Below are 13209 nucleotides of genomic sequence, written 5' to 3'. Positions count from 1 at the left end.
TGGAGAGCAAAAGCAGCTGCTAATCCCAATTTCATTTCATTTGAAGAGCTAAAACGTTTACTTCTCAAAGGTCTTCAGGGGCAAGTTTGGGGGCAATTTTAATCAGGAAGGGGGAGTCAGACTGTTATGTACTGAAGTTCTCACCCTGGGCCAGCAGGGGGATACTGTAGATAGTTTTCACTCAGGTCCGCATATGCAAATAAGGAATTGAAAGTGACGTTCAGTGATTGGATAGTTACAGAAAGTTGTTACTGTTGCTTTGTAGTGGAGCTCTATATAAGCAGGTTGGCTGAACCCTTCAGTTCAGTTCTGTTCTGGCCTGTGAATAAACAAGAGCTGTTTGAAGAATCGCTGTGTCGTCTGATATGTTCACCCACAACTTAACACAGACCCCTTCTCCTGAGCCTTATTGTTCCAGTGTTGACTAAGGGATCGGTGGATGAGAGGACAGCTCCAATTTCTTGAAGAAGAAAAAATCTCAGCATCTGCTCCTACACCCATACACTTCAAGCGGCTGCTTAAAAGCACAAGAGCAGTGCAGGTTGAGATTTTTGCTATCAGTTGGCAACCTTATATGTTGGGCTTAAAAAAAAAGGAATCCTAATTAAGCAGAAGTTCGGAGTGCCAGTGTTTTTACAGGCCTTGTGGCTGACACGATAAAATATTTCAGGGCTGGAAGCATACACACCTAAAAGATACCATCTGCTGGGAAGCCTCCAAATAAGGTTGGCGTAGATGAATTTAGATTACAAGCCACTGTGTCAACAACAGCCATGTTTGTCCCCGCCGTTTTATTTGCAGGCGCAACTGAGATTTTTACTAAACAAAGCAAAGAATCAATTTCCTTTTTGTTTTGTTTTTTTCCAGTGGGGAAAACCAAATTGCTCAGCTCCCAAGTGCTCAAGGTCCTTTGCTTCCTTTGCTGCTTGAGGTCAGGCGTTCCCCAAGGATGTGTACTTAACCTAGATTCTGCGGCTGCATGTCGGAGGAGAACTAGGTCAGGAAGCAGCGGGAAGAACCGGTAATCTAGCTCCTTTCTTGTCTTGCTCCCCTTCTCTTTGGGAAAAAAACAGCTCTTAATGGAATACCTGCTCAAAATTCTGCGATTCTAGGGTTCCCCCCTCCCAATATTTTTACTGGTGTAATAAATGAAAATCTGCCCTTATTCCCTTATGGGGGACACAAGAGCCCTTATAGAGTCCTTTGCAGGTTCTCCATTGGTCGGAGAAAATAACAGAGGATAGAATATTGAGGAGCAAAGCAGCTCGTAAGCCTGATCTTTATTGAACTGTTGCAACAGGGTGCCCCCTTCACACGCAGGAGAAGGAGGAGGACCCCGAAGAAAGGTGTGTCCGCCCTTATATAGACAGTTTAAATTGCCCGCACTGGAGTCCAAGACCACCCCCAGATACATCATACCTACATCACAGAAGGGGCGGTCTACAACAGCAATCTGAGTGCGTTGTTTATCTCCTGTCTGGCAGGTTACCTGTTAATGCTTACTTGATTGGATACCCTGGGGAACCTGGCCAGTCTTTTGTAATGACAAATACTTAGTTCCTGAGCCAGGTCACAGGCTCACCCTATTCGTACACAGACATACCCTTAAGACAGGATTTGTGAAGGAAAAGACAATGGGGAGGCTTTTCCATTTTCCTTGACCTAGCAGAGAAATCATTTGGTCAGTTTGGGAGTCAAAATGGTTTCCGGGCTGTTTTCCTGTGCTGCTTCAGACATGTGGTTTATATATTTATGTACGTGTTTGCCTGCTACAGCCTCTTCTCCTCCTCATCCGCTGTCCAGCAACCACTTTGAGCTGGCCAAAGGAAGAGGTTTCAAGCCACAGCCATGGAGAGGCCAAGGAGAGGCAATGGGATTCTCTCTCGCTGGTGTTGCTGTAACTGCAAGGAAAATAGGGGCATTCCGGGATCAAATCAGAAGCTGGGATAGCTTTCATAATTACAGGACTGCCCCTGGAAAATTGGACACCTGGAGGGTATGATTAATATCAGCTGGACACACCAAAACTAACCAGAAGCCTTTTTCCTGTTATGGGGTACTGCCAGACCCTCCAAGTGACTCTACTTTCTAGGGACAGTCCCAGATTTACAGAAGCCATTCCAGTTTCTGAATCAATCCCAGATCTTTTATTTCCCCTCCCTTCCCTCTCCCTCCCCTTTTATGGAGATTACCCACTCTGAGACCCCACAGCTAATTCTCCCCTGACCTCCTCGCTGGCCCAAGTAGGACCAGTTCAGCCAGCTAGCCCTAGGGTTTATCTAATTGATTTTTGATTTTTGATTTTTATTGTTATTCATGTTTTTCTACTGTATTTTATGCTGCTTTTATAATTAAGTGTTTTAAAGTGTTTTAAATTTGTTGTTAGCTGCCCTGAGCCTGGTTTTTGAACCGGGAAGGGCGGGGTATAAATAAAAAAATATTTATTATTATTATTATTATTATTATTATTATTATTATTATAGAATGTCCCACTTTTCCTTAGAATGTCCCTATTTTCATCAGAGAAATGTTGGAGGGTATGGAGTTATATGACCCCCCAAACCAAGGAGATAAGTAACTACACAACCTTCAGAATACATCTGGAAACAGCCCTGTATAGGGAAGGTTTTTTTTAAAAAAAAATGTTTAATGTTTTATTATGTTTTTATATGTGTTGGAAGCTGCCCAGAGTGGCTGGGGCAACCATGTCAGATGGGTACGGTATAAATCATGAAGTGATGATGATGATGGAATAGGACATCCCTATTTTCACTGGAGAAATGTTGGAGGGTATGCCCTGCTTATAACCCAGTGTTCTTCTGTAGTGTCTGGACCAGCTGTAAGGGATGCCTCACTTAGGACACAATACAGTGGTCTAAAATTAAGGTTACTCATAGATAACTCACAGTAGCCAAGCTATCCTCATCCAGGAAAGGATGTACTGTAGTTGATGCACCAATGAAAGCTGTTGAGATCGCCACTTACCTAGGAGTAAGCCCCCTTGAATTCATTAGGATGCTGCCGAGTAGATTTGGGCAGGATTGCAGCCTGAAGACATTTACTGGGTGACACAGAGGCCTCTTTGTGAACCGAACACTCGCTCTGCGATTGCTGGGGTGATGCCAGGGCAAAACGCCTTTGTCCCTCGGCTGGTATAATGACAAGATCTGCAAGCTCACAGATTCAGCTCCGTTGAATAATCGGACAGAAAAGGAGGCACAGGTCTTTTTGCGGTTAGTAGGTCAGATGCTGGGCCCGAGGTTACGAAGCGGGGTCTTTGGTAAAGGTAATGGCTCAGCCAACCTCGTCAGCTTAGTCAGCATCAAGGGACATGGAAGTGTCATGGTATGGCAAATCTTGCACATTGCAGCAGCATTTATTCTTCCCTGACTTGATGGAATGGCCTCTCCAAAGTAAATTTCTTTTGGAACAGGGAGCATAAATAAACCTTTTTTTTGTGTGTGTGTTTTTGTGTGTGTGTGTAGAACTGCCTTCTTAATAAAACATAACACTCTCCTGTGCAGGTCAGCCAACACACACTGCTTATTGCTAGAATAACACTTGCATAAACTGAAAGGAACTGTAAAGAAAAGTCTAACCTGGTGGTGATGGTGTTTAGATCCAGCCCATGATAACAGGACGTTCTAAATTTAACTCTGCAATGGTTCAGATTAGGATGATCTTAATAACCTCCTGTGGATCTGATGCATGCTTACAGGAGCTTATGCCTCCAATAATTTAATTTCTTAGGAATTACATGTTATACACAGAGCTCTCTATTGCCAGGTTATTTAATGCATTGGCGACAGGTTAGCTAGCAGCAATATTGTATTAGCAAAGTCATAGCTAAAGAGAGATGATATCATGCTTTCACACTTTGTGTTATCAATTTAGCAGAAATTATTAAAAATAGAAAATCTGAAACCCTAAAGATGGCCTACTTCAGATTGTCATCCTCTGGACGTATTATGGGTGATGCATTTTGTCCTGAGTTAAAACCACAAAGAGTCCCATGGTACTCTGCAAACTAACACAAATTTATTGTGGATTAAGCCTCTCTCTCTCTGTATGTATGTAAGATAGTGATGGTAGGGATGTAATAAAAATATGACATATTCAAGGGAGTGCCATGAGGGGTGTACACTTTTATATGGGTACATAGTGGCACAGTCCTCAGTACAACTACTCAGAAGTAAGTCAGAACCCCAGTGCATTAAGGACTGCCTCTCCCCATATGAACCACCCTAGACCCCATGATCACGATCTGAAGCCCTTCTTCGTGTGCCCCCTCCACAAAAGTACCAGAGGGTCAAAGGCAGACTTTTACAATCTTTTGTAATATGGCGTCCCACGCGAGGCCTACATTTGGCGTCTCCAAATGGATCTTCTCAGTTATAGGTTTTCTCAGATTTATGCCCCTTGGGCTTGGTGCCCTGTGCGTGGGATCTGTCTCGACTGCATTAAATCCAGTGCTAGGAGAGCGGCAACATGAAAACAGGGCCTTTTCAGTGGTGGCTCCGTTTGTGGAACAATTATCTTTACAACGTATCTTCAGGTGCCTCTCCTTCAAAGGCGGCAGGATGTTTTAATGTATTCAACCACACACACACCCCGCCAGGTTTTAATGTATGTATGCACGTTTTTGTTTCTTTGTTAATCCTTTTTGGCGAAAAGATAAAAAAGTGAATAAAAAAATCAATGAATGAAATGTGTAAGTGGCTGACGAAACTTCCTCCTCATCTGGGGCTCGCCCTGCAGGTATAGGGCGGTATACAAATTTAATAGCTAATAATAATAATAATAATAATAACAATAACAATAAGGAAAGTGAGGCAAGGCTGGGCGCCCCCTTTCCGCTGAGGGAGGCCTAGCGCCAGCCTCGCAGCCCCTGTTGCTAAGGCGACATGCTGACGACGAGGGCCGTTGCTAAGGGGAGGCCCTTCTTCCGCGTCCGCGTTAAGGAGAGTGCGCGTTTCTAGGGGGCGGGGCGAGGCGGCACGTTGCCCGGCAACGGTTGCCGCGGGGCGGGGCCGTTCCCCGGCTCCTTCTCCTCCCTCCTCCTCCCATGGAACAGCTGGCCCTGTCGGGACGTACCATTGCGAGCGAGCGAGGAGGGGGGGCGCAGCGAGAAGAGCCGGCGGGCGGGGGGCGCCGTGGGCGGGGCGGAAGGGCAACGGCTCGCCTCTTTCTCCCTCCAGCTGAGGCGCAGTTGGTGCGTCCCCCGCTCCCCCCCCCCCGCCGCTCGGTGCTGCAGGGAAGGCGAAGCGGAGGCGGCGGGTGCTGCTGGGCTGACAGGACAATGGCGCTGCTCCCCTCGGCACGGAACCCCCTGCTGCTGCCCCCGGCCCGAAGGGGGCGCCCCAAGGCCCGAGGAGGGGCCCAGCCCAGCGTCAGGTGAGGAGGGGTGGGGGGCGAGGGAGGGGGGAGGTGACAGTGGGGCTGGTCTGGAGAAAGGAGAGGAGGGGGGAGGAGGGAGAAAGGAGAGAGGTGGGGGACAGGGGGGAAGGGGTGGGAGTGAGGGGTCGGTGGGGGGAGACGAGGAGGGGGACGCGGGGGGAGGGGAGGGGAGCGGGGGTGGGGTGGGGCTGCCCTGGGTGGGGTCTAGAGGGAGTGGAGGAAAAGGTTATGCAAAAGTGGGGGTGGGTGAACATGCATTATTTTATACATGCATATATATATATATATATATATATATATGCGCACACATATACACACACACATATATACACGTATATGTATATATTTTCTTCACCACCATAAGGTCCCAGGGCAGGTTGCCACCCGCACAAAATCAAAAATCCCATGAAACAAAGCCAGAACATGTGGCCTTAAGCAACAAAGGAGGTGGCCTTGCAAAAAATAAATAAAAAAATCTTATCTGCCTGAGCAACTGTCAAAGGGTTAGGGTCCTGCGGGGTGTAAGGGGTGGGGAATGCCATGATGCAGATATTCGGGGGGGGGGTTGCTTTGGTGCAGGTGTGGGGTGAGGGGTGCCTGGGGAAGGGGTGCTTTGGTACAGAATCGGGATGCAGCATATCTAGGGGTGTCAATAAGGGCAAGGGGTATCTGGGAGGCTGGGAATAGGGGAGTTGTTGTGCAGGCAAGAGCTGAGGTTGGGAAGGGTTAGGGGGCGCTGGCAGTAGGTGCTGCTTGAGGGATGCAGGGCAGGCAGTGGGGAAGGACTACAGGAAGATGGTGAGGGGCCTGGTGGGGGGGTGGACATGAGCTTTGGGTTGAGCTGAGGTGGGTTCTGTTGGAGGGTCTGCCTTGCTGCAGAAATATGCAGAGGGTCAATGAAGGAGAGGGGCTGTTGGGTCCAGGTGGAGGATAGTATGGCCAACATGGGGTCACCTCAGCACAGAATATGAGGTGTGGGGTGGGGTGAGTAACAGTTGTAAGGAGCCTGGAGGCTAGAGGGCAAGATCTGTAGGGAGTGGGGTATTGGGTGGTGGGTCCAGGAAGCATAAGGGCTTTGTTGTAGATGTTTACAGAATACAGGAAATTGGTGTGGGGTAGGAAGCATAGGGGGCACCCAGAGGCAGGAAGGGTGTGGATGCAAGACTGGGGAGCTGCCTTACCAGTTTGCATTTGGCCCTCTCCGTCAGGGCTCACATTGGTTTTGTGGCACCCTTTTTCAGGGACCAAATAATTCAAAAAAATTAAAGTCTCACCTGAGCATACCCTTGGGAGCAGATCCTATTGATTTGGGTTCCAGGCAAGTTTAGGGTAGTAGATCAAATTCGTAGTTATTCTTCTACCCGCACCCCACCCCCTGACAAAGTGTATTCAGAGAGCTAAGAGTTTGCCCAGGGCCCAACCCCTATGTGGATGAGTAGTTGATAACAGAGGTTGGAGATAAGGGTGCATTGAGAAACCAGTTACTGAAGGCAGCTAGTAGGATGAGTTGTGTGTGTGTTGCAGTGTCTGGGCCAGTAAGCAGTGCCCTGTGGATGCATTTGAGCTCTCCTGGCACCTTTTCGAGTTGTAGGTTATCAATCTAGCAGGCAAGAATCATAGAATCATGGGTTGAGAAGAGAAGAGTCTTGACTGCATGCCTTGGGTCCAGTACAGTTTCAAGACAGAAGGTCTTCAAGGGAGTCAAAGAGTGTGATGGAAAATGGCTGGTGTTGGTGTGGGGCTGAAAAAAAGACTTGGGAACAGGTAGTCTCTTGGATTGTTTCCCTATCCTTCATGCAGGATAGGCTGATGGAGGGAGGTGGAGAAATCTGTGGTGGTGGGTTCAGAATGTTTGGGACACGTCAGATTGGTGGAGGCTCTAAGAAGGAGGTGGCTTGTGGTGGTGATGGGACTTTAGGATGGGGCAGTTTGGGAGGGTGCATGTTTGAAGTGGTTACTTTGGGGGAAAGGATGTAGAGAGGATATGCTTTAGGGGAGAGATTGTAAGGACAGGATACAATGAAAGCAGGAGTTCTTTGCAACCACTGCTTCTCCTCTGTCATTTGGATGAACGTTGAGTATGTTGGGCAACAATATTATGAACTGGAATATTAAACACAATGACATTTAAACATGCTTGTAGAGAGCTGGATGAGGTCCTGTACCACTGTAAAGACAGGGCAATGCATCCTTTAAAATAGACTAAAATAAAAGCCAAGGCGTTTTGGTGAGATACCCCTTTGGAGTCTTGGAACGTGCGAAAATATTTCCCAGCATCTTTTCTTTTGTTCCCAGCCTCCCCTCTCCTTTCATAGCAAATCCACAAAGCGAGGATGAGATCAAATTCTTAAAAGTGTGTGTGCGCATGCCTCTTAAGCCCTCCCAGACAGGCACAAAGAATAGCAGCCTTTCTCTTTGCAATATGTTTACATGGCTGCCTGTGTGAAGGTTAAATTCCTCTTTCTTGTGGGGTGGCAAATTAAATTAGTCACAAGTGTGTGCGTAGGGGGGAGATGCCTAAGGGGGGGAATCGTCTGCAGGCCTGTGTTTTACAGTTGTTCGTGTGAGAAAAGCCCCGTCTCCAAATAATTCCTGTTCAGTAATTGGAAAGAATGCAAGACTTGGCTTCTGATTTTTTTTCTTCTTCTGAGTTCTGATTATTTAAGGTTGTGTGTTTTTTTTTAAAAAAAAGCAAGCAAGCAAATGGCTTCTAATGAAGCACTATTAGCTTAGCAGAGCGAATGACCTTGGGAAAGGAGCTGCTGTTTCAGAGCTACCTTGGGGATTTATTCCGGAGAAACAGATGTAAGTAGTGAGCAGCCTACAACATTTGCCCGCCCCTTAGAATGTCATCTGTTCACATTCTCCTCCCAGATCGCAATGGCATTCCATTCCAATTCCACCCCCCATTCCTTGTTTAACTTAACGGTACTTTGCAAATCAAATGGTGCTAAGAGAGAAGCAGTTGCCTCACTGCAGAAAATGTACTTCCTGGGTTGCTAAATGAGCAAATATAACAGTGTTTGCACAAAGACTGGCTGTGTTTCTCTGTGCCTGTCTTCCTATGCTACAACTGGAGAAATGTCACAAGATGATATTTCTTGTGTCTCTTTCAAGCACTTCAAAATGAGCGGGCTGGAGCTAGAGTTTGGCACGCAAACAACCAAAAGCCCTGGCTGCCTGTCAAAAGGGAAAGGGAAACATTTTCCATGTTCCTTAAATAAAATTCCGTTAAACCGCTGAATGCGCAGCTCCCATAAAGCATGAGAGCTTATTTAAATTTATAAATTCCCTCTTCAAATGACAGTAACCGTGAAGACATTTGGAGCCCAGAAGAATGTTACAGTGGCGTGTCTCCTTCCCTCCTGCATACAGGGGTCTCTCTAGCAAGCCCACCCTGGTCTACATGGCTGGCGTCCTTGCCTTAATGAGATCTTCCAGGCCTCAGTAAACCAGTCCTGCTCAGTTATAATAAATACCCTCCCATTCTTTGCATGCTCTCTTTGCTGCTGGGAGTGGAGTGGTGGATATAGCATTGAGTTTGGGCCTGGAGGTGGGAGAAGCATGTTCAGATCTCTGCTGAAGTTCAAATGTGTGTTCTCTTTTCCCAGACCACCTCTCCACCCAGTGACTTTATGGGAGCTATAGCAAGATAAGGGTCCATGCTCAGTTCATGGTCAACTCATACCTCTTCCACTCGACCCATATGTTGGTTCACTCCAGTGCTGAGCTGAATTGACTCTGTGAGCATCTTGGATGTTCATTCTCTTTGTCAAACATACCTTTTCATGTCTCTTTGGTTTTCCTTCTTTGATGGTCTCCTAGGCTGCAACCCAACCATTGACCTAGGCAGTTCCACCACCATACTTCTCCCTGTTCTTTTCTAGGATTGCTTTTCCTCCAGCTTGGCATCTGATCTTAGAGATAGAAGCTGCTATGTGGAAGCCCCTTACTATAGGAGTCTTTCACTGCAATATCTGCTGCAGCAGGGGAAGGGAGACTTTTGGCTTGCAGTGTCTACTAGACACCCCAAGATCTACTAACTGGATTTGGGTGCAAAAACTTAAAAAAATAAATCATTTCCTGATTACCCCGGGGAATGGCTCAGTGCCTGAGGATCTTCTTTGTATGCAGACGGTTCCAGGTTCAATCCCTGATCTACTACAAATCACCCAGTGATCCAGTAGTAGATCTTGCCCTATCTTCTGCCTTTCCCTTTGCTACAGAATGGCTTTTGGGGGGAAGAAGCACCCCAGATTCTTTTGCACCCCTAGTATGCCCTAGTAAAACACCCTTGCAAATAAGTCCACAACTGTTGCTAGCTCACTTGACCTCGTATACCCATAGGTGTGGTGTTATTTTTCCCAGGCAGTCTAGATAGCGCTGTGGCCATCCGTATCAAATGTAGCACAGCCTGTTGGCTGACTTTATCCGCACAAAGACTTGAGATGAAAGTGAGACACGCTTCTTGCCGGCTGGCTCTGTTGATATCTCCAAAAACATCTCTCTCCACCCTTTCGTTATATATCTCTGCCAAGCGAAAACAACATTGAGTGCATCTGATGAAATGGACTCTATTCCATAGAAACTTCAGCCACAATAAATTTGTTAGGGCAGTATTTGGTGTTAGTCATACTCAGAGTAGACATACTGAAAGTAGCTTAAGTCAGGGATCAGCAACCTTTTTCAGCAGGGGGCTGGTCCACTGTCCTTCAGACCTTGTGGGGGGCCGGACTATATTTTGAAAAATATAAATTCCCTGCAAGCCGGTCCCGCAGCTGCCTCCGGACCTGGAGGAGGAACGCACTCTGGACGCTTCAGGTTACATACGCTTCAGGTTACAGACTCCGCTAACCCAGAAATATTACCTCGGGTTAAGAACTTTGCTTCAGGATGAGAACAGAAATCGTGCTCCGGCGGCGCGGCAGCAGCTGGAGGCCCCATTAGCTAAAGTGGTGCTTCAGGTTAAGAACAGTTTCAGGTTAAGAACGGACCTTCGGAACAAATTAAGTACATAACCAGAGGTACCACTGTACAATACAGAACTAGGAAATGATGGTGAAATGTTTTTCCCCCACTAACCTCCAGTGCTAAGAGATCTGTGCAATACTTTCTTCATTTACTTAAAGCATGGAACAAGTGAGCATAAGAGACATGCTGGATCAGACCAAAGGCCTTCCTAGTCCGGCGTCCTGTTGTCACAATAGCTGACCAGACAACCCCCCAAGGGGAGGGCCTCAAGCAGAACATGAAGGCAATAGCCCTCTCCCATTGTACCCCAGCAACTAGTATTCTCAGCCATGCAGCATCTGATGTTGCGGGAAGTGTGAAGCCATCCATAAACTAATAGCCTTATCCTCCATGACTTGGCCCCCGATATAGCTTTAAAAGGGGAGTAAGGAACCACCGCAGCTTGTGGTGGCGAATTCTAACTTTTCTATGTGAAGTACTTCTGTTTGTCCTGACTCTTCCAGCATTTAGCTTCATGGGATGATCCCAGCTTCCGGTACTAAATGAGAGGGAGAAAAACTTCTTTCTATTCATTTCCCCCACACCATCCATAATCTTACACACCTGCTTATTGTTTCTCTCCACCCCATTTTTTAAAATAATAATAATGTGCAGTCTATCTTCTCCTGCACCATCAGACATTGAGCATGCACCTTCATCCCATGATCTAGTGCAGTGTTCCCCAACCTTGGGCCTCCAGCTGTTTTTGGACTACAACTCCCATCATCCCTCGCTAGCAAGACCAGTGGTCAAGGATGATGGGAATTGTAGTCCAAAAACAGCTGGAGGCCCAAGGTTGGGGAACACTGATCTAGTGCAGGCATAGGCAAACTCTGCCCTCCAGATGTTTTGAGACTACAATTCCTATCATCCCTGACCACTGGTCCTGTTAGCTAGGGATGATGGGAGTTGTAGTCCCAAAACATCTGGAGGGCCAATTTTGCCTATGCCTGATCTCCTTGCTGCAACTGTGCTGTTTGACTTGTCAACTTTGCAAGCAAATTCTTTTGTGTGCAGGATGCTGTTTCTGCATAAACAGGAAGAAACATGTCAGTGACTCCTTAACCAGGCCAGCAGCTCATCCAGCTGACTGACTGTGAACTTTTCAGTTAGGGAAGTTCACAGGAAAACCCCTTCCTCTAAGCCTGTATATAACACTGTTTGCTCAGAATTACAGCATTATTTTTCCCGCCTTGTAGATAATTGAATAATAGCAAATTGTATACATGCTGATCAAATGAATCAGGCTTTGCAAATGTTAGATAACGGTTGTCATCCGGGGACCTCACAGCTAACTGTGGTTGTCTGTAGAGATGATCGCAATTCAGCAATATATAAATGGTTGAAGTAATAATTACTTTTGACACTTTCCCATAACTCTGGTCTCTCACATCACAAATTGTCTTTCAAAAATCAATAATGGGGCAAGCATGGAGGGTCCCCTCTTTGGAAGGGGGGAAGTCCAGTTGGACATGCCCATGCAGTTCTGAACTTTGTCTGATGAATGTGAGAGGTGGATGATAGCCATAACTCTCTGTTGCTAGTTTTATGGGCTGCTCTTGCATTATGTTCGTTAGCTCTTTGCATTCAGAACAAAGGTCAACTCTTTGCATGTCAAGGCTTGCCTGTTTGGCCAGCCTGGTGTGGCTTGAGAGTAAAATCATGCACTGTTCTGTTGACAGGGTTACTTGGTGTTTATGATCAAAGGGAATGTGTTGCAATTCAGATTAGGAATGAAACTCCTTCTGGGAGTACTCAAAGAGAAAGCCAATCCTCCGGACCTCACAGGCCAGCACAACGCACACCCTGGCTTGCAGTGGACGCTCAGCATGAGTGGACGCTCAAATGTGTCGGTGACCTCCTGATGGCAAAATGGTGTTTTGGTAGCAGTCGTGCTGCCCACGTGATATCTGTCGCCTACTTTGCCAAGTGCCCTGAACTGAGTGAAAAATACTTTTGTTTTCAGCAGGCACAAAAGGTGGAAGATAAGTTCACCCAACTGGTAGAAATGCTTTAAAGTGATGATGCAGAAATCACAGAGGAAAAGTGAGTGGGCTGATAGCTGGAGACAGAGAGAGCATTTTGCAAAATGATGTGGAAAGAGCAAAGGCCTGCTTCTACTAAGTGTATATGAATAGTGACAGTTTCAGAACTCCTGGTACAGTACTGGTTTGCCAGAAGACAGATCTCTTTCAGCAAGCCTTGGCTCCCAACAGATTGAAGTCCTTTTTTTTTTTTAAATGATATTTATTAAAATTTCAGAGAAAAAAAGAATTACACAAAAACAAAAAGTAAAAATACAAGAAAAATACAAAATACAGAATAAAAGAATAAAAGACACTTAAAAAGAAAAAAAAGAAAAATGGATCAATCTTTCCATAGCTTACATTCATATCGTTGTTTCCCTGACCTCCTCATACCTCCCTTTTTTGTATTCCAGTTCAATTAGTTAAGTCAGCAATTTCTTTCCCTCTTTGTTTTCTCATGATCCTTTAACTTAATATACTATAACTTTAAATTTTCATCTGTTATCAATCCTTATTTACATACACCTTTATAGCATTACTGCTTAAACCACCTAGCTTCATTCCAACATCATTCTAACATTCATTAATTTTGCAATATTTCTGTAAATAGTCTTTAAATTTCTTCCAATCTTCTTCTACCGACTCTTCTCCCTGGTCTCGGATTCTGCCAGTCATTTCCGCCAATTCCATGTAGTCCATCACCTTCATCTGCCATTCTTCCAGAGTGGGTAGGTCTTGTGTCTTCCAATACTTTGCAATAAGTATTCTTGCTGCT

At 46.0% G+C, this 13209-nt stretch overlaps 1 protein-coding gene and 1 long non-coding RNA gene across 2 annotated transcripts in view; one reads left to right on the top strand and one right to left on the bottom strand.

Moving 5' to 3' along the window:
- Positions 1–2641: 2641 nt before the first annotated feature.
- On the bottom strand, positions 2642–5188 carry LOC308485471. Its single transcript, XR_013990544.1, has 2 exons — positions 5095–5188; positions 2642–4659 (listed from the first exon to the last, which is right to left on the bottom strand). It is a non-coding gene; the product is annotated as an uncharacterized lncRNA (long non-coding RNA).
- Positions 5189–5215: 27 nt separating this feature from the next.
- The window catches only part of DNAAF9 (dynein axonemal assembly factor 9), an 83269-nt gene continuing 75275 nt past the window's right edge, over positions 5216–13209 (top strand). Inside the window, exon 1 of the mRNA XM_081020703.1 lies at positions 5216–5394. Within this exon, the coding sequence (XP_080876829.1) occupies positions 5300–5394 (95 nt within the window). The 5' untranslated portion in view covers positions 5216–5299. The remainder of the gene's footprint in view (positions 5395–13209) is intronic.

The sequence above is a fragment of the Podarcis pityusensis genome (assembly GCF_964106645.2).
Source record: "Podarcis pityusensis genome assembly, chromosome: 9".
Taxonomy (NCBI): domain Eukaryota; kingdom Metazoa; phylum Chordata; class Lepidosauria; order Squamata; family Lacertidae; genus Podarcis; species Podarcis pityusensis.
This window is presented reverse-complemented; position numbering and strand designations above follow the sequence as displayed.